Source organism: Budorcas taxicolor, chromosome 19, assembly GCF_023091745.1.
Source record: "Budorcas taxicolor isolate Tak-1 chromosome 19, Takin1.1, whole genome shotgun sequence".
NCBI classification, from domain to species: domain Eukaryota; kingdom Metazoa; phylum Chordata; class Mammalia; order Artiodactyla; family Bovidae; genus Budorcas; species Budorcas taxicolor.
The window spans coordinates 8,546,354-8,567,418 of NC_068928.1; the positions used below are offsets into that span (position 1 = coordinate 8,546,354).

The window sequence follows — 21,065 nt, forward strand, 5'->3', positions numbered from 1 at the left end:
CCAGGAACATCCACACCTTCCTCCAGCTGGCCCAGCGAACCAGGTCAACAAATATCAGTCTAAGGCTGTGATACTGGACAAAAGGGGTGCAGCGCTTCTCCCTCAGCAGCACATCTGCCGTTTGATGGAAATGCTGAGACTGTTTCTGTTACTAAACCAGACAAAGGATGCTAATAGATGACTTTCGGGCATGCTGTTGGAAAGGCTTTGAAGCAGGTGGACCTTTCTGGGCTCTACAGACTGCATTTATGCAAGGGTTCTAAGTCTTACCACCTGTTCCCCCACCCGAGTGTATCACCTAGTGTTCAGGCACCAGCTCGGAGTTCTGCTGAAAGTGAAATTCACTCAGTTGTGTCTCACTCCTTGTGACCCCATAGACTATACAGTCCATGGAATTCTCCAGGCCAGAATACTGGAATGCGTAGCTGTTCCCTTCTCCAGGGGATCTTCCCGACCCAGGGATCGAACCCAGGTCTCCCGCATTGCGGGCAGATTCTTTACCAGGTGGGCCCCCGGGGCAGCTGCCTGGGTTCGAATTCTGGTAGTACCACTTACTGAACAAGGACTTGATCTTCTCTGTGCTCCAGTTTTCTGATCTGGGAAATGGAAGTATTAATACTGACTTCATAGCATAGTTGCGTAATAAAATAATGTGAACAAAGCACCCCCAAAAAGTGACTGACATACAGTAAGCAGCTCTCAGCATCATCATTTCATATCATGCCTGTCTTCTTCAAACCAAGTTCTCTTGTGTTTCGTGCAGCCTCAACCCTCTAGCCGGTGCCTCGGGACACTAGAGAGGGGCTTCCCTGGCAGCTCAGTGGTAAAGAATCCACCTGCCGATGCAGGAGACGTGGATTCAATCCCTGGTCTGAGAAGGTCCCACGTGCCTTGGAGCAACTAAGTCTGGGCGCCACTCCACTGCGCTTTAGAGCCTGGGAGCCGCGACTCCTGAGCCCGGAGTGCCACAACTGCTGAGGCCCGTGCACCCTAGAGCTCAGGCTCTGCAATGAGCAGCTCATGCACCGCAACTAGAGAGTGGCTCCCGCTCACAGAAACTAGAGAAAACCCTGCACAACAGCGGAGACCCAGCGCAGCCAGAAATAAACACGTGAGCCCAGCGGGAGGCTGAGACCCCGCTGTGGTCATCAACAGCCTAGTTGCTCTGGACACAGCACTCCCTAGTCCCGTGAGCTCCTCTCAAGCTGGGACTGAGCCCCGAGGACAGCAAAGCATAAAAAGTGGGAGGGGCTCTGGTTGGACCAAAGTCCAGACAGTCGGGCTCATTTTTGCGGAAGATAAATCTGCAGGTATCACCTTGTGGACCCCAAGAGCCCAGAACCCACAGATGAACGGAACGGGAAGGTAGATGGCTGGGGCAGTCACCTGGCCCAGCCGGACCCCTTCCTGGGTGCTCTAGATACTGTTCAGCCAGGAGGAACTCGTGGAGCAGGGGCTTCCTCTTCTGCACTCCTGCAGAGCCTGGTAAGCTTTCTTTGCCTTTGTTGGCAAAGTGATGTCTCTGCTTTCTAATATGCTATCTAGATTTGTCATAACTTTCCTTCCACAGAGCAAGTGTCTTTTAGTTTCCTCTTGGTTTGCTGAGGTCCAGGTTCAACTTCCCAGGTGGCACAGAATCCCTCTGCCAATGCAGGAGATGCAAGAGACGAGGGTTTGACCCCTGGGTCAAGAAGATCCCCTGGAGCAGGAAATGGCAACCCGCTCTAGTACTCTTGCCTGGAAAATGCCATGGACAGAGGAGCCTGGCAGGCTACAGTCCACAGAATCACAGAGTAGGATGCAGCTGAGCACACAAACTCCAGGTCTGTCTGGGGCATCAGCGGGTATGTCCATCTAGGAGACCAACTTCATCTACCTGGGCTGGGGGTAGGGCAGGGGTCCGAGCAGAATCTTTTCTTAGGGGAGGCAGGAGGGAACTGCATTATTGTTTATCCAGAAGAAAGGCCACTGTACTCCAATACAGCATTGGAAGGGACTTGGCCCGGGTGACTTCGAGCCCAGAATCGAGATATGTGTGGTTGAAGCCACAAGGAGGCCCACCGCTCAATACCAGGAAGAACTTTTCAACCTTGAGAACTGCTCTGTCTGAAAAGGGCACCAGCTCCCTCCTTGGGCAGTGAGCTCCCTGGCCCGGAAGGCAGTAGGGAGAAAGCCAGAGAGATTTGAACTGCAAGATCTCTGTGGGCCCTTTGAAGTCTGAGACTGCACAATCCCACAGCCCCAGGCGGCTGATACTCTGGCAGCTTTCTGTTTATTTAGGGAGGTGATCGGCTGGAGCTTCTGCAACAGACTGTCGGCAAGCGGTTTACCTTCCCAGGCAGACAGGAAAGCGGGCCGCCCAGCAGGCGGGCGAGGCTGTGGTGCAACACGGGTGTCACTGGACCCCTGCGAGGCCGCGCCCCGGGCCTGCGTTAGCTGCGGGTGCGCCAGGCCGGCGGCCCTGGGGCGCGGAGTGCCCAAGGATGCGGGGTGCAGAGAGGAGAAGAGGGTCAGCCGAGGCGCCGTCAAGTCAGAGCACCAAGAGAACACCAAGTCTTTATTACACCAATTCCTACGAAACAGCTCCAGGAAAAGACCCACAGGAGGACAGGCAGAGCTAACAGGGTCACACGCAGGGACTGGGGCTCCCCTCTATTGTGCGGGGGCTGCGGGGGATCGGTGGGGAGCCGAAGGGCAACTGAACTCCCGCACGACGGGGAGGCGGCCAGGGTCCCCCCCGCCCCGGGCACTGTGTGGGGCGCACCAGGCCCTTTATCTCAGGGTGACTTGTGGTCACCCAGCCCTAGCGGGCCTGCCGTCTCCTCTTAACGCCCCAGCGCTGTGCAGCTGGGCAGACTCCCCGCTCCAGCTGGAGCCTCTTACCCGCCCAGGCTTCCCCCAGGTCAGCACACCCCCATCTCCAGGCGGGGGGCCACAGAGGCGGGGCTGGCCGCCCCCCAGCCCTCCCGCTGGCAGTGGCTGGTGCTGGCTCAGGCCCATAGGTCCCTTGTTCACGTGGCCATTCACCTGTCGCTCTTGGCAAGGGGCACCCAGCACGCCCTTGTGGCCCGGGGCTGCAGGCCGGCTGGCAGCCTCCTGTTCGTGCCCCCAATCCCACACCTTCCCGGGGTCACCAAGAAACCGATCGCTGCCCACCCGGAGGCAGCAGGACGTCTAGCCCAGATGGGAGCTCGGCGCCGCTGGACAGGGGCTGCAGGACCCCGTCCAGAACCAGGTTTCTGTCTTCCGCCAGACTGAAGGCCCGCCCCCCCGCCCGACCCTGCCCCCGCTAGAATCCTCCAGCTCCAGGGTGGCCTGTCTCCGGATCCCTCTGAGGACCCTTGCCAGCCCCCAACAGAGACGGCAAGGAGCTCATGCGCAACAGGCGGCACGTGGCTCTGCAGGGCCCGCCACCCCTCAGACAGGGCTCTGTGCAGCGGGGGGCTGCTGACAGGTAGGCGGCCACGGGGAGGAAGGGCCCCAGGTGCCCAGAGGGAGTGGGGAGGAGGGCGGGGGGTCAGGCTGTGTCTGTGGTCTCTCCTGCAGGACAGGAGGGAGGCAGGGGCTCCACCCTCAGGCCAAGGCGGCTCTGGTAGGATCATCCCCCCCTTTTGGGTATTCCCACCTTGCCTGCTTTCTGTTTTGCTGGGTTTTCTTTTTCTAACAGAAGAGGGGTTCGCTCCTGCATCTCCATCCGTTCCCCCTAGAACAGCCTGGTTACAGAGGCGCTGTGGCTGGCTGCTGCCTCCACCCTCCTCCCTTCCTGCAATCACAGCGGGCAACTCGGAAGTTCTGAGTCCCTTGGAAAGTGGCAGTGGCTGGGCTGGACTGTGGCCAGAGAATCACCAGGCCTCAGAACTGAAGCACCATCTGTCCGACGGCAGCTGGGATGCCTCTGCCGGTCGGATCGCCCCCGGCAAGGAGGAACTGCTGGTATCTGGAAGGAGAGAGGATGGGAGAGGCCTTTTTCAACAGAGCCCCGTGGTCTTCCCTCATCACTAGCTCCTGGAGAGAGAGTCCAGGGCAGAAGCTTCTAAAGACAGGGGCCCTCTCCTTCCCCCAGGGACTCTGTGTCAGCCTCAGAACTTGGGCTAGGGTCACACACGCCAATCCAAGGTCTAGAAACATCCCAACGTGCAAACCAGGGGGGCCTCCGGCCGCTAGAGGTGGAGTGGGGGTCTGGAACACCTGGTGGATGTGAAGCTTCTGTCTGTAGAGGGCTGAGAACTGGGCCGGCTGCCTGACCTCTTCTGTGACCAGACGCAGCGGGAACTCAGCAGAACGACACGGAACTACACCCAGGGCGCTTGCAGGGGCAGAAAAGCAAAATGGGCCCGGAACTTGGTGGGACCCCACACCAAGCCAAAGAGCCTTTATGTGGAAGACCCATTCAGAGAACGAGGGAGAGGCGGGACTCAAGAGGCGTCCTGGTGATGGCTGAGCGGGCAGGGGCAGGGAAGAGCCCACAGCAGTGAGCCGGGCGACGAGAGTCTGCAAGGTGGTGATGAGAGGGATGAAGAAGAGAAGTGAAGGGGGGCTTCGGGAGGAGGGGACTCTCTGGCTTCAGGGAGTGGACAGCTGGGGCCAGGAAGACCATGGTGGGCACAGTGGGGGCTGTGGGACAGATCTGGAGGACCAACACGGAGAGTCAGGCTTTGGAGCCAACCGCACACGAGTGTTGCCGTCAGAGAGGCTGGTGGCACGGCTGGGAGAGCGGGGCGAAGGGAGACTTTGAGGGGGGTCAAGGCCAGAGCTGCCAGGAGCGCTGGGGGCCCAAAGGCACACAGAGAAGCAACAGCAGAGAGAAAGGGGGCCCAGGATTGCTGGGGCCTCAGGAGGCCGCGGGGAGACAATGGACACAGCAGGCAGAAGACAGCACTGGGGGCGGATCGGTCAAAGGCCCCCGAGCAGGCAGGTGACCGTGAGTCAGTCTGGGGGCGAGAGGCAGCCACCCCAGCGTGGGCCAAGGAGGGTGCGGCTTCTCTGCAGGTTGGGTGGCTCAAAGCATATTGAGGACTCCTGGCTTTTAAGATGGGAAGCGGGGGTATGTAGGCTTGAGGACGGAGCTAGAAAGGGAAAAGGTGGGCCGTTCAGGAGAGAAATAAGTGATGAGCAAGCTCCTGACGGGGTGGCTCTGGGCCAGCGGGAAGGATGTGGCAGTAACATTGTGTGGGAGGGGGTCCTTCCCCTGGCTGGGTTTGTTTTGTTTTTTTTCCAGCATTCCGGATGACAGGGACGCAAGGCTGCAGTCACACGACTGAGGAAAGCCTCGGAGCACAGTATGGTGTGAAGGTGCCTGAAGGGGGTGTAGTGGCGAGCCAACTGGACCTGAGGGCCAGAGGCCCAGGCTGAGGACGGAGGGCCCCTTACTGTCCCTGGCTGCGTCCTCCACACTCTGGGACCAGCAGAGCAACCGGGGCAGGGTGGGCAGGCTGCCTCGTGACAGGGGGAGGGGCTGGAGGCGGGACCGGGTCCTCCAGCCCTGGGGGAGGCATCAACATCCCTTAGTCCGCCCCCAGGGGTGGTCCTGGGGGAGGCGTCAACATCCCCTGGTCCTTCCCCAGGGATGGTCCTGGCAGAGGCGTCAACATCCCCCGGTCCTTCCCCAGGGATGGTCCTGGGGGAGGCGTCAACATCCCCTGGTCCACGAAGCCCAAGCCGGCTGCGGTGGAGCGAGGGACGGTGTGGCTCCAGCCGGGGCGAAGCCATCTCAGCTTTTCTCACGCTGTTCTTAGTGTGCTCTGTGCGTCCTGGACTTTATTCTCAACCCTGCTGTCAACTATTCAAGGTCAAAGCTGGCTTTTCGTTTCCTGTTGCTAGCATCTGGCACAGGCAGCTGTGATTATCTTTTGTCAAATGAATAAATAATGGAGAAAATGCAAACCACGAGCTCCCCTGTCACAACGCCTAGGGGAAGAAGCCGGGCCCTGCAGCATCTAGTTGCCTGAGCCTGCCGCCCCCACCCTGGGGAGACGGCCAGGGCGTGCAGCCCGCAGTCTTGGGGAGAGTGGCCCCCGGCCTTACCTCCTACTGCCCTTCCTTGAGCGCCTCCTCCACCGTGGGCACCTCCTGTCGCCTCCCCCGGAAGTCTTCATCTGAAAAGCAGAGGAAAGGACCTCAGCCTCCCCACTGCACAGCCTTGCTCAGGCACATCCCCCAGGCTGGGGAAGACGGCTGACCCACTCTCTGCACCGCAGTGGCTGAAGCACACGCTGACCCCTGGGGAGAGGCTACAGACGTGGGGTCAGGACCCCTGCCTGCTGCTCTGTCTCCATCTCTGAGCTCGGAGAACTCAAGTTCTTCCCTCAGATTCCTCACCTATAAAATGAGATGGGGGACGCGGGACTGTCCCGATGACCTCCGAGGCCCTCCTAGCCCTTGTTTAGGATGTCTCCTGACCACTGAAGGGCCCTCCTACTCTGGGGCACCAGAACCAGGGCTCAGCTGTGGGCCCAAGGAGGTCTGAGGCAGTGTCTTCTGGCCCACATGCCACTGGGAGGGACTGAATGGAGGCAGAAAGGCCTCTGGGCCCCAACACCGAGACTGCCCAGAGCATGGTTCTCAAGGTACAGTCCTTCCATGCATCTGGGCTTGTCTGTCCCCTCACGCCCAAGAGAATATTCCCCAGAAGCGTCACTCGGCTCTTTGTGCTCCAGGTAAAGATCTAGGTGGAGACGTGGCTGGGCCCCCTTTCGGAAGTGAAAGGAAAGGAAAGGCAATGTGGACCAGGTTCAGTTCCGTCGCTCAGTCGTGTCTGACTCTGCAACCCCCTGGACTGCAGCACGCCGGGCCTCCCTGTCCATCACCCACTCCCGGAGCTTGCTCAAACTTATGTCCATCGAGTTGGTGATGCCATCCAACCATCTCATCCTCTGTCATCCCCTTCTTCGCCTGCCTTCAATCTTTCCCAGCATCAGGGTCTTTTCAAATGAGTCAGTTCTTCACATCAGGTGGCCAAAGTATTGGAGTTTCAGCTTCAGCATCAGTCCTTCCAATGAATATTCAGGACTGATTTCCTTTGGGCTGGACTGGTTGGATCTCCTTGCAGTCCAAGGGACTCTCAAGGGTCTTCTCCAACACCACAGTTCAAAAGCATCAATTCTTCTGTGCTCAGCTTTCTTTATAGTCCAACTCTCACATCCATAAATGACTACCACAGCTTTGACTAGATAGATCTTTGTTGGCAAAGTAGTGTTTCTGCTTTTTAATATGCTGTCTAGGTTGGTCACAGCTTTTCTTCCAAGGAGCAAGTGTCTATAATTTCATGGCTGCAGTCACCATCTGCAGTGGTTTTGGAGCCCCCCAAAATAGTTTGTCACTGTTTCCCCATCTATTTCCCATGAAGTGATGGGACCAGATGCCATGATCTTCATTTTCTGAATGTTGAGTTTTAAGCCAACTTTTTCACTCTCCTCTTTCACTTTCATCAGGAGACTCTTTAGTTCTTCGCTTTCTGCCATAAGGGTGGTGTCATCTGCATATCTGAGGTTATTGATATTTCTCCCGGCAATCTTGATTCCAGCTTGTGTTTCTTCCAGTCCAGCGTTTCTCATGATGTACTCTGCATATAAGTTAAATAAGCAGGGTGACAATATACAGCCTTAACGTACTCCTTTTCCTATTTGGAACCATTCTGTTGTTCCACGTCCAGTTTTAACTGTTGCTTCTTGACCTGCAAAGAGGTTTCTTAGGAGGCAGGTCAGGTGGTCTGGTATTCCCATCTCTTGAAGAATTTTCCAGTTCGTTGTGATCCACACAGTCAAAGGCTTTGGCGTAGTTGATAAAGTGGGACCAAGTTGGGGGGACCGATTTCTTTGGGTCACCTGCCCACCAACCCTGATACATGTCCCATAGTTGGGAGTCCCTACCCTGACAGGTTGGGTTCACCTGTGAAACACCCAGGCCCTACTCTTGGAGGACTACCCATTCTGGCAACTCAAAAGCTTCAGCCTCCCTGCCTTCTCCACCTTACCACAAGCATGGCCCTCCACGTCATCCAGGAGATTGGCCGTTGACGCCGCAGCCCCCAGCCTGCCGGGCCGTTCAGGAAAACTGTCCCAGGAGTTGGTAGGCACTGCCTCGGGGCTCCCAGGCCTCCCCACACTCTGGCCCCGGCCTTCTACCTCCCAGCCAGAGCTCAGGTGGCTTCCCTCACACCAGCCTTATCCCCTGACAACATCCCAGTACCTCCCATAGGCTCCTTTTTTGGGGGTCTACTGAGTAGCCAGGCCCTGACTCTCTCACCCAGCTCCCATCTCTGGGGACAACTTTCTTTCTGTTCACCTTTGGCTGCTGTGGTGGCTCAGAGGGTAAAGAGTCTGCCTGCAATACGGGAGACGCGGGTTTGACCCCTGGGTTGGGAAGATTCCCTGGAAAAGGAAATGGCAACCCACTCCAGTATTCTTGGGCTTCCCTGTTGGCTCAGCTGGTAAAGCATCCGCCTGCAATGCAGGAGACCTGGGTTCGATCCCTGGGTTGGGAAGATCCCCAGAGAAGGGAAAAGCTACCCACCCCAGTATTCTCGCCTGGGAAATCCCATGGACGGAGGAGCCTGGCGGGTTACAGTCCATGGGATTGCGAAGAGTCGCACATGACTGAGCGACTTCACTTCTTCACTTCACTTGGCCGCTCAGCATCTAATATCTTGGGCCCTGTCTGATGAGTATGGGTGGGAATCTGGGTAAAATTTTGGAAGGCCGTATTTTTACTGGAGGTACTGAGAGTGAGAAGGCAGGACCAACATCTGTGAAATGAGGAGGTGGGAAGGTCTGTGGAGCAATTCAACTTAAGAAATCAGGGAAAGGTTTGCTGATTTCGATGGAAGAACCAAGCTGTCTCCCAAGATGACCCCAGAGAAGAAGTTAAAAAGTGGTAGGACAACTTCTGAGCCCAAAGCTGGTTGACACTGGCCTGCTCCCCATGCTGGGGGTGGGGGTGTCAAGAAATGGCACCCAGAGATAAGGCTCCCTGTGGAGACGGCAGGGGCGAGGGAGGGCCTGTCCCACTCCTGGGGAGGGTGCAGCCCAAGGGAGCACAGCGCAGGATTCAGTGCCCTTGGCGTCCACCGGCACCACCACCCAGTGAGGCTGGACAAGGATACGACTGATGCTTCAGCAAGTGTTTCCTCTTTGACTTCCTCATCTTGGTCTTCTCTGAGAAGGCCCTGGCCAGCTCAAACAGCTTCCTCCGGGTGGCTGCGGACAAAGAGACCTGTGAGCCGGCAGCCCCCAGGACCGGGGCAGGCTGGTGGGGGTTACTGCAGGGGCAGCTCAGGCCACCGAGTGCACGAGCAGGACCTGCCGCCCGCAGCAGAGATCCGGGTGCTCCTCCTGGCCCCGCTGGGACAGATGGCCACGCATCTGGGCTTCCTCTCCGGCCCAGAGGGAGACCTCCCCGTCTTCCCCCGTCCACCTCCAGAGCTGGCTCTGGGATGTCCATGACGAATTCGAGACTCTCCAATGGGGCCTGAGAGCATGGCAGCCTCGTTCACGCGTGGCTGTGTGTCTGTGGGGACGGAGGGGGATGGGAAGGCGTGCCCAGGCTGGCAGGACTCCACAGGAAGAGGCCACTGACCCGGCGGGCCTCCCACCCACAGAAAGTGGACCGAGCTTGGCCTCCCCACTCAGTTGGCCCTGGCCAAGCAGTAGCCTCAAAGCACAGAGAATGTGAACTCTAAAGGGAGGTGGGGTGGGGTGGGGGCGGTGGTCCTAGTACAGTATTATTTTTCTGCAGACAGCTGGCTCAAGAGGATTTAAAACTTAATTTGTATCCAGACTCAGCTGCACAGGGAAGTGAGGCAGGGAAGCGGAGGGAGCCAGTCAGTGATTAAAATGTCACTTTGGTTCACCAAGAATCAGTGGGCATTAACAATGCCAGGTGGCTCCCTCCCCTCCCAGGAAGCCACAGGCCTGTTTGGGAACAGCTGGGGAGGGGGCGTGGGCCGGACTCACATTTTCCCATGTGTTTCAACTTGTCCCTGAATAAGGCATCTTCAGACACAGCGGGGTTGGCGTCGCTGTTTCCTGGAAGGGGGAAGACATCGCTGAGGGCCAGCTGGAGAGGGGACAGTGCCCTGGTCGAGGCCTGAGGCGGCGGGTCAGGACTGTCTCCCCAGCACAGGGCCTCGGCCCCACCCTTCCAGGTGAGGAAGGGAGCACAGGCTTCCTCCCTAACCCGGAGGGAGCTTCAGGCAGGGAGCCACACTAGGCTTCAACGAGCATTTGCTTCCTTCCTCATCCAAGTCTCACTTGGCCCTTTTCTGTAAAGATTCTGTGTGGAGGGCCGGCTCCCAATTCTGCTCCTCTGACCACTTCGTGTCCCGTGAAGGCTCTTTGGGAGCTTGAAATCAGCTGTGACTGGAGTGTTCACACCATGGAAGCTACCAGATGCTAGGCCCCGGGGCTTCCCCCGCACCCCTGCAGGCTGTTGAAAGTTCACCCGCGTGTGGCCGGCTGGCCTGCGTCCTGACACAGTGTGAGAATTAACACGGCAGTGGAAGGAGGCTCAGGGTACACAGCAGGCCCCCGCCATGGGGATGCCCTTCTCCCCCGGCCAGGGTCCACCTCTCCATGACTCCCCCAGACACGGGTTTCTGACTCGTTAGACCATAAGCAGGAACGAGAATGGGGCGAGTCCCTAAGTCAGAACCCAGCTGGCCGGCCGGAGTCTCCCGGATCACTCAGCACCCACCTGGGTCCCTCACTGCCTTCCTGAGGTCCCCATGCTAATCCCGAGTCACCTTGTCCACTAAGTCCCTGTGAGTCATTCTGATCCATCTCAGCCATCCCAGTGTCTATGGTTAATTCGGGATCAAGGACACGTGGCTGCTGTTAAACCCCCCGCTGCACATCTGGTGGGGCCTAAGCTCCCAGCCTGTTGCTTATGAATCAGTTCCACGGGATTTTCTCTCTCCAGGCTGGGATCAACTGCGTCCCCCTCCTTCTGCCCCCCTCCCCCACTCCACCACTCAATGCAAGATCTGTTTGGGGCAAAAGCCGCACATACTTCCTCTAAGGCAGGAGGCCCGTGTGCGCGTGGCGGGTGCCGGCGACCAGGGCCACTGTACATACACACACACAGTCTAGATGTCGAGAGTGGAACCGGGGCTCTCGAGGGGTCCCCAGCTCCAGCTGCACCCCCATCCGTGCAGCCTAGAAGCCTGCCGTTGACCCCGCGCCCTCCTTCAGCTGCTTGGGCAATTCCTGCTTCTCCCCATCTTGTATATAAAACTTTCAAAATTCTCTTCCTCCAATACTAAGGCTGGGCCTGGCCTGGGGGGAGATAGTCCCCAGCTACCGAATGAATGAATGAACCTTCCCCAGATGGACCCTCCCTGTCCCCCAGCGTGTGCTTGCTATAATTAACAAGTGTCCTCAGCTTTGCTGGTTCAGGCTCCCTGTTTCTTGGAGGCATCTCCTGCACTCCCCACAAGACCATAAGCTCCCCTGGGGCAGTGCCTGGGTCTCTGAGTCCCTTGCCAGCCCCAGCACCCTATGGGACATTATGTGGTGTGCTGTGTCCCCTTCTTGCCCAGGCTCCAAGTGCCTCTAAGGAGTGGAGTGAGTCTGCAGGCCTGCCCCAGGTGAGGGCTTCATCAGCCGCTGGGTTGGCAGGAACCAGGGCTGCTGAGGGGAGGGCCTGTCTCACCCCTCTCGGGGCATATGCTGATAGGGCAAAACCATCCTCTGCAGCCTGTTCCCCACCCTCTCTCCAAACTCCAAATATGCAGACATCCCTGGGCTGTGAGCCCCATACACCCTCCAGGCCCCTCTCTCTCTCTCTCTCTCTCTCTCTCTCTCTCTCTCTCTCTCTCTCTCTCTCTCTCTCTCTCTCGGGAAGGCAAGGTTACCTGGGACAGGAGAGGGAAAGTCAAAGTCATTTCCCACGGCCACGCTGCTGGATGATTTCTGGGACTCGTATTTCAGTCGATCTGGAAAAGGCCCACAGTCTGGTCAGGGGAGCTAGCTCCCACCCGGGGCCACCTGAGCTGAGAGGCGGTTGGAGGCCAAACCCTGAGAATCACTCACACACACACACACACACAACATGCGCACACGCAACACCTATGGGCTCTCAAAGAACCAGAACTCTCAAAGACACAGAAAGCACTGCCTGGAAGGTCAGAATGTCAAAATTAAGAGGCCCCTGAGAAACTGGATTGTCCAGCCCTTCATCTAAAAGGAAAGGCCTGGAGACTCCCACCAGCATCTTTACTGCAGAGCTGGGACCAGCCTTCGGCTCCTCTGTCTCAGGCCAGACTTTCCCCTGCACACCATGTTCCTGACCAAAACACACTGCCAGTCACACACGCGTGTACGCACAACACCTCTCTGCCACAGGCCCCTCACTGTACGCCACCCCAAACCTTCCCACTCTAAAGGGGGAAGGCAGCCAGGCTCGGAGGAGTAGGATCCTTGGCCCAGAAACAACCCCAACACCCCCAAACCCTCCAGAGGCCCTGCTCTAACGTCCTCGGCTCAGGGAGGAATGCACCCTGGCACCCACCCACACAGTCCCTCTACTGCTGGAGCTCCAGTCACACAAGGCAGCCGCCAGCGCCTGGCACAGAGCAGAAGTGCGGGGGTGCAAGGAGGGGCAGAGCTCAGAGGGCGCCCCGCTCTCCCGCTAAGTCCTGGTGACTCAGGTCCCTGTGAGCAGAATTCTGCTTCCCAGGTGGCGCTAGGGGTAAAGAACCTGCCTGCCAGTGCAGGAGACATGAGAGACGTGGGTTCCATCCCTGGGTCGGGAAGATCTCCTGGAGGAGGGCAGGGCAACTCCAGTATTCTTGCCTGGAGAATCCCATGGACAGAGAAGCCTGGTGGGCTACAGTCCATGCGGTCGCAAAGAGTGACATGACTGAGCGACTAACACTTTCACACTTTCACACTTTCACCTGGACAACTCAGACCTCCAGCTCAGAGCCCTAGGCTAAAGCCGACATCGCCTCGCCCTAGCCCGAGCGCGGCTGCAGCGCCCCCCCAGGGCACCACCTCTCTCCAGGGCGAGCAGGAAGTCCCGGTTGCGCTGCAGCTCCTTCATGAACTCCTCGTTCTGCAGGAAGAGCGCAATCCTCTCGTCCTCCAGGTACTGCTTCCAGCGGCTCTCCTGGTCCCGGGGCTCAGGTCCCGCCACAGCGGGCAGGCTTCCCTCCGTGCTTGCGAGCTTGGAGCCCCTGGAGGTGGCCTAAGGAGGGGAGCAAGCACACGGACCACCTACTCACAAGAGCGCACGCTGCACCAACACCCATGCGCACCGGGGGTACAAGCGTCCTTCCCAGGATGCTGCGGCTATGCCCTGAGGCCAGGACCTCCTCTACCCAAATCGAGTTGTTAGCGAAGACTCAACGTAACAGACCAGAGCCCTCTGTGCTGAGGAAGCATCAGGGGCTTAAGAACTACTCTCCACCTCCCCAGCTTGACACCTTGGACCTTCCCACCAGCGTTCCCTTCATCAAAACCTGAATAGTCCTGAAGAGTGATCTTCAAATAGCTCAGAGTCCCCATACTCATACTTCCCTTGTCCTGGCCATCTCAGAGGAGACTGCTTGCAAGGGCCAGCCTCTGGGGAGAAGCACCCTGGCCCTTGCCTCGGGGAAGGAAGGAAGGAAGGTGCTTTGCCTTTCTGTCACTGAATGACCCCCCACCCTGCCCCTGCCCAACTCCTGCCACCCTAGTGTGATGCCATTCGCCAGAGAGTATCCTCAGGGCGGTCCCCTTCCTAAGTGGAAGGGGAAACCTTACAGGCCCCGATGGGGAAGGAGGCTTTTGGTTCAGCCTTCTTTCCCTACCACCCCAGGGCAGCTTAGCCTGGGCTTAAACGTCAGGGAGGGTCAGTGACTGGCGCGAACATAGAGACGCTGCACAGGCTGGGGGCGGGGGGACCCCCATTACCTGTATGCTGTCCAGCTGCTGGGGCAGGATGCGAAGAAAGTCTTCGGGGAGGTTGCCCAACAGTGGGGGGTTCCAGTTGCGGTAGCGCCTCTGGCTGGAAGGGGGCACAGAGCCCAGCACGTCGATGCTGGAGGGCGACAGGTGAGGATGAGGAGGGAACAGTCAGGCCCACACACAGGTGTCCTGGCCCACCACCCTGGGATCCTGCTCAGAATGGCACCCATGTGCCCAAGCTTCCAGCCGTCTCCAGCACAGAGGCCCAGCCCCCTAGCTCCCCTTTCAGCCAGGCCTTGGCTGAGCCCTCACCTCTGGGCCTGGACGCCTACTGCGCCAGACACTCACTGCTTCCAGCCACCCGGTGTCTGCAAAGTCTCTGGGCCTAGGGGCTTTCCTGGCAGTCCAGGGGCTTCCCTGGCAGTCCAGGGGCTATGACTTCACCTTCCAACGCAAGGGGCGCAGATTCAATCCCGAGTCAGGGAGGTAAGACGCCATGCGTGTCTTGGCCAAACAAACAAACAAAAGGTCTCTGGCCTGCGTTGGCAGAGCTCATGTTGGGTGCTGTGGATTTGGACACAGATGAAGGGGTCACAGCCCTTCAGCCTTCTGTCTCTAGCATCCAGGATAACACGAGCTCCTGGGTGCTGAGTGATAGGTGTGCTCCCAGGGAACAGACACCCAGAGTGGCCGACAGCCCAGCCATCCCCAGTGTTGGTTTGCTGGGATCAGGGGACACGGGGACACCAGGGTCCCTAGAGGGCAAGCAGACCCAGGCTCCAGACCTGGTGGGTGGTCCCGGGGAAGACCGTATCCCCTGTGGGGCTTTCCCCTCATCTGCAAACCACTGCCGCCCTGCTCAGGTGTGTGGGAGCCCCTCACGAAGCTGCCTTGAACGGCAAGCTGGAAGGTCACACTGAGGGTCGGACTGGCAGGGGCTGCTCTCCTGGCCGCAGGCAGAGGCCACAGCGGGAGGGGGGCTAGGAAGGGGGCCGTGGGCACGTGCCCGCCCTGACCCCCGGCCTCCCGCCCCGCCGTCCCGGCCCGAGGGCAGCCTGGGGCCGGGCCAGGAGCTCCCCACAGCTCCCCGGCGGCCTGCAGCGTGGCAACCGCAGAACACGTGTTCTGCTGAATCAGGGAAATGACACACAGCGAAGGCAGGCCAGGGCCGGGGGCGGTGGGGGCCGCTCTCGCGGGGCCGGCTTTGATTTGGTCTCCAGCTCCAGGAATCCCGCCCGCCCACTCACTGGAGGAGAGCTTTTCCGGGCTGCCACTGACGATGGAAATAACTTCCTTTCCTTTTCTATTTTGGGCGGGTGGCCTGGCGGCCCAGGGGGAAGGGCGGGGGCGGCAGCAGACAAGCTAACAAGCTGCTAAGTGCGTGGTGGGAGCGCAGCTCCAGACGGCAGCCAGGGAACCCCGGGCCCCTCTCGCTGTTCCAGAGGGCGGGGGGCGGGGGTGCCCGGCATCACAGCCCGGGACTCCGAATCCCGGGCATATTTTCTGCTCCATCACTCCTCTGCCTCCCGACAGAGTTGGCAACTTCATTTTGCTCCAAGGGCCAGACCATCTCCCACCCCCCACTCCACGACACCCTGGAGAAATCGCCTCCAGCCTCACCACCCTTCCTGTGGTTTCAGGGTCCTCACTGGGCCATGGGTGCCCACCCCACCTCAACCAAACCCAGAGTTACCCAGGAAAGCCCTGGAGAGTGCCCCAGAGTTGCAGCCAACCCCCTGTAGACATTTGTTACTGAGCACCCAAGTCAGGAGGGGGACAAGGAGCTGGAGGCTGAGGGTCCTTGGATGCTGGGCCCACGGTCCTGGAGGGGGGGGTGGGCCCATCCCCCTGCCCTGGCTCGGGCTGAGATGAGGTCAGCCCACAGCTGCAAGAGCCAGGGGGGGCCCTGAGCACAGGCGGGCCAGGCAACTCCATTGTGGTCAGAAAGGAATGTCAGAAATGAGCAGAGAGGCAAATGAAAACTTCCAAGGCTGTAATTTCAACAGAAGAACAGCAGGTGGCCTGTAAGGAGGGGTGCTGGGGCTTCAGAGCTAGTCGTTCATTCAGGAGCAAGAGGCAAGGACAGGCTGCGGGAAGGAAAGGAGAGGGAAGGCTGGGAAGGCTCTTCTGGCCCAGAGTTTCTGACTGCACCCAGAACTAGAATTCCAAGTGCCAACAGACTCAGACCCCCAGGCTTACGCAAAGAATATCAGAGCCCAGAAGGATTTCAGTGACAAGCCTTCCAAGCAAGATTTCTGGTAAAGGCAAGGAGGCCCAGATGGGTCAGGCCTGTCACCGGGCACACAGATCATCCTGGTGAAACCTGGGCCTAGGGATCCCAGCATTCCAGGCAGGCTCCCTGCCTCTCTGCACCCCAGCAGCTCCCAAACCCGGCTCCACCTTTGGTCTCAAAGGCAGTCCAGTGCCTGGAGGTGGCAGAAAGGAGCCAGGCCATTCCTGCCCGCCCCCCCCCCCTCCCAACTCACCTCTGATTGCCCCCAGCATCCAGGAGATGCTTAAAACACTAACATGATCCCGCCACCCTCCTGCTTGAACCCCTGGGTGCAGCATAAGGTTAGAGCTCCTTGGAGGACCCATGAGGGCTTCCACTGTCTGCCAGCCTCAGTCCCACCAGGCCTTTTCACACTTCCTGAAGTTCTCTCGGATGGGCCCCCCGTCTCCTGCCTCCAGGCCTTTTTGCATGTACTGTTGCCTTTGCCTGGAATGCCCTCCTGTCCTCCGCTTCAGCAGATTACAGCTTGGACCTCAGCTCCTCTAGGCTGCCTTCCCTGTACCCTGCCCTGTGTCTATACCTGCCCCCAGACTCCGAACTCCTTGGGAGGTCAGGGTAGCAGGGTCCTCTTCTCTGTATCACACACGGTTCAGCACCTGTCCGCTTCAGATGGCTCCTAAATGCTAGCAATGCACGTCCCGGATGGAGAGACTGCATGAGGCCCTGGGGGCGGTTGTGGGGGGTGGGAATCTGGGCCATCTGGGCCTAGCAGGGCCAGCCCAGAGCAAAGCGGCAGGTGTTCAGAGGTGAGGCCTGCCTCTTTTGAACACCAGCCTCTGGGAACAGCCTTAACTCTGGTCTCGGTGTTCACCGTCAGAGCTGACTTCAGAGGCCCGCTGTGCAGCCGGGGTGGGACGTCTGCTGACACGTCTGGTTCATACCTGGGCCCGTGCTAAGTGCCCCCCACATAGCATCTCATTCAGCCCTCACCAGAGTGCTGAGATGGGGATGAGTGTTCCCATTTCACAGATGAGGCAAATGGAGCCCAGAGAGGGTAAGCAGTGAGCCAAAGGCACCTCAAGAATCAGAAGTTAGACGGCTGAGGGATGGGGGAGGTGGGGGGAAACACGGCCTCTGTCTGACTCCACAACTCACAGGCTCTCTTCCCTGGATCCACCCCCAGCCCAGCAAAGCCTTCCTTTCCAGGTCAGGCCCCTGAACCTCAGGCAAGGGCAGTAGCTCGTCCAAAGTCACGGGGTGTGAGTGAGGCTTCTGGAGCCTTGGTCTGGTCCAGAGGTCGCTGAGTCCCCACCGGGGCTCCCGTCACTAGGCTACATGGCCTCTGCCCTCCTCCAGCCACGATGCCGGGGGAGGGGGAGAAGGATGCAGCTGGGATATCCGTGTCCGGTTTACAGTGGGATGCTGTCTCTGATGGGCTAAGTTTTCCCTTTGGAAAAATAGGCAGAACTATTCTGCCTAATAGAAACTGAACTATTTTTTTTTTTACCATCTTGGAATATTAAGAAAATGCCAAAGGAAAATCATTTAGCCCTGGGCATCGTGACCCATCCTGGGCTGCAAGTCCTACGAAGATTTCACCCAGAATATCTACTTATGCCTCCCTCATTACAGCCTCAGCTCCGCTTCTGTCCCTGACTTCAAACAACGCTCCTCACCCCAACAACGTCACAGGCCACTGTCTGCTCCCTGAGTTACAATCACAGAGGTTTTTCTCATTAGGGGATGACAAGACACACCAGGGGATGGCGTTTATTGGCTCTGGAGTCAGAATGACCTGGGTTCAGGTTCGAGCTCTGTGGTCTTAGGGAAGTTATGAAACCTCTCTGGGGCTCAGTTTCTTTATCTATAAAATGGGGATGACACCAGTGCCTACCTCACAGCTGTTAGATGGTTTGAATGCCAGTGTCTAGGTAAAGAATCTTGCCATTTTCTGGCGTTTGAAGGGTGCTTAATAACGGTAGTTGTTATTGTTAGCTATGCCTGGATGATCACAAAGTTTTCCACTACTACTGCCTAGGACTCCCAGGATCCCCAGAAGGCAAGATCAGGCCCCAAGGACTGTCCCATCAGTCCCCCCACCCATCCCCATCCCAGGCCTCAGTCATTCTCATGACGAGCAGCTCCAGGACAAAGAGAAACCTGGGCTCCAACAGCCGCCGCAAACGCTTGTTGTTGCTGCTTAGCCGCTAAGTCATATCCAACTGCAATCCCATGGCCTGCAGCCGCCAGGCTCCTCTGTCCATGGGGTTTTCCAGGCAAGAATACGGCAGTGCGTTGCCATCTCCTTCTCCAGGGGATCTTCCCGACCCAGGGATCGAACCCGGGTCTCCTGCATTGGCAGGCGGATTCTTTACCACCTGAGCCACCAGGGAAAGTGTGTTAGTCGGTCAGTCGTGTCCGATTCTTTGTGACCCCGTGGACTATAGGCTGCCAGGCTCCTCTGTCCGTGGGATTTCCCAGGCAAGGATACTGGAAGCTCCACCTCAAATGCAGAGCCCAGAAAAACCAAGCACTTCAGAGACCAGCTTCATTTTAAACTTCTAAATTACAGAGTTCCTGACCTGGAAAAAGTCTCCAGGCAGCCAGCAGTCTACTGTTCTGCTTCTGATTGTCAAATGGCCCTAGAAAAAGAGACTTACTTGCTCATCCCCACAATCTCCCTAGAACCCCAAATATCCACGTCATTGATTATTGATGACTGTCTGGCAGTGAGCGCTGTGTTGCAGAGGATTCTGAGGTTCCGGCTGACCTGAGCCGGCAAGAGCACGGTGGTCAGTTAGTGATGTCTGCCGTGGGCACAGGAGGGGAAGCGTCAGTACACCTCCTGTCATCCCCACTCTGCATCTCCCTCGACTACAGACTCCCAGAAAGTGAAGGCTGAGCCTTGTTTAACTCTGTGTCCTGCCGGGTGTTCAGCACAGTCCTAGCCCAGAGTAGGAATTCAGTGGCTGTCTGTTCTTAGAATGCTTAGAGCTTGAAAATTCTCCTTGGGTTCTAGCTAAAGGGTGTTTTGCTGCAGTAGAAGCCTGTTCCGGGTGGAATACAGAGGGAACCAGCCAAGGTGCCCTCTGGGCTTGTTGTACTCATCCCAACCCCGATCCTCCTGCCCCTTGCCCTGCACTCTGGGGGAAGATTCTTACCGGGGAGGTGGAGTTGGGGGGGCCAGGGGGTAAGGTCTGTCCAACACGTGCATGTGGTAGGCAGGTGGGGAGTACACAGGTGGGGGCTCCTCGTCAGAGCTATCGGGTTCCAAGGTCCTCTCCAAAATCTGCATCAGAGACAACAAAGGAAGAAATATTAACAACCCTTCCTTGAACTGATATAACATGTCGACAAAAAATCAAGCGTGGGCGAGCATGTGTAGTCAGGGAACTCCAGTACTGCCAGTGGGAGGGGAAAGGGGTACAACCGCCGCTCTGCAAAGCTGTCTGGGTTCCTGCACTGGCACTCAGCACATGGGCTACCTCTGAGCCTACTCTTCCAGCACACACAGCAGACGTGGATGCACACGTCCCCGGAGGAATGCTCAGAGCCAGGCAAAACAACTTCACACAGATCGCAGGTGGAGCAGTGTGACCTCTGGGGATGGGGAGGCTGAGAAGGGGCGTAAGGGGGATGCCAGGCTCTGCAGGTGCTTCTTGACCCGGGTGCTGATGAACCTTCACTGAGCTACCCACTTGTGCCTTGTGAACGCGTCTGTTCACGTGTTACTTTTGGTAAACAGCTTTCACATCATTCCTATCCTTTCAAAGAATTTCCACATCAATTAACTCACCTTAAGCTGAAACAACTTGGCAAAGTAGGTTATGGATCATCACCCCCATTTTAAAGATGAGGAAACTGAGGCACAGGCTGACTGACGAACACGGCAAAAGCTACACACTGTTTCTAGAACTGAGTCTCTAACTGGGATGTGGTGTCTACAGCAGGAGTCTCTCCGCACACAATGCCGGCACGCCCAGGTTGGATTCTCAGGGCAGAGAACAGCAAAAGGAGGGACCAGGCTCTTCCTCATGGACTCCTCTCCTCATCCAGGAGCCAGAGAAAGGGGGCAAGAGAGGCCAGAGGCTGGGCAAAGGCCAGGCTTCCTGCTGTATGGGCTGATCTGAACCCTTGCCCAGCGCAGTCTGGAGCAGCAGGAAGCCACCAACCTGGAGAGCCCAGGTCACACAGTCCCCACCCGAGCCCTTCCCCAGCTCTGTGTCTATCTCACCTCTGAGACCAAAGGACCCATGAAGGGCTCGGAGGCTGTCAACTGGCCTGAAATCTGAATCCCAAGTGAGTCTGCAGAAGTTACCACTAAGACGCCTTTGCACGTCCCTGCCCATGCCCAGCCACTCTTGGGCACCCAGTCTCAATAGGGACACCACAGCGGGTGGGAGGGTGGGTGAGCAAGCATGCACGCACACATACACACACTGCCTAGTGTTTCAGAAGGCATCTGTGCTCACCACTGTACCACCATTGCACACACACTGCCATGCTTTGTACACACCCAGCCAGCCTGACCCAAGGAGGCCTCCTGCTCTGGAATGCACTAACGTTCTTTCCTTTGAGGTGGAAAGTATTTAAACAGATGCTTTTGCATTTAAAAAAAAAAAAAAAAAAGACAGTAGCTGCCTTTCGGGCCACTGCTCTCCTTAGCCCGAATTTCCATACGAAAAGGAGAGCAAGCGAGAGCACCGTAAGATCCAGTCCTGGTCCCTGGCACACCCCGACTCTAAGGGACGGAGCTCCAAGCTGGGCCCGCAGGCCAAGCCCACGGCCGCCACTCGGCGGCCAGCCTGGCCCCACTGAAGCCGCTCTGAGTCAGACGAGTGAGGAGGGGCGAGTTCCGAAAGAGCTGTTCCCAGAGGGAAGCTGCTGGGGGTCCCTCTGACTGAGGCCCGTAGCAGTTGCCCTTCAGGCCTCTGCAGCCCGCTGCATAG

The 21,065-nt window shown here is 57.9% G+C and overlaps 1 protein-coding gene across 3 annotated transcripts in view; it reads right to left on the bottom strand.

Annotated features, from left to right (window-relative positions):
- Positions 1-2,530: 2,530 nt before the first annotated feature.
- Positions 2,531-21,065, bottom strand: part of CUEDC1 (CUE domain containing 1) — an 84,424-nt gene continuing 65,889 nt past the window's right edge. For all 3 annotated transcript variants that reach the window (XM_052658561.1, XM_052658563.1, XM_052658562.1), the window contains exons 3-11: positions 19,278-19,405; positions 13,890-14,016; positions 12,990-13,182; positions 11,849-11,929; positions 9,951-10,022; positions 9,101-9,194; positions 7,973-8,031; positions 6,025-6,095; positions 2,531-3,937 (exon numbers count right to left, since the gene is read on the bottom strand). In XM_052658561.1, the coding sequence (XP_052514521.1) occupies positions 6,028-6,095; positions 7,973-8,031; positions 9,101-9,194; positions 9,951-10,022; positions 11,849-11,929; positions 12,990-13,182; positions 13,890-14,016; positions 19,278-19,405 (822 nt within the window). In that variant the 3' untranslated portion in view covers positions 2,531-3,937; positions 6,025-6,027. The remainder of the gene's footprint in view (positions 3,938-6,024; positions 6,096-7,972; positions 8,032-9,100; positions 9,195-9,950; positions 10,023-11,848; positions 11,930-12,989; positions 13,183-13,889; positions 14,017-19,277; positions 19,406-21,065) is intronic.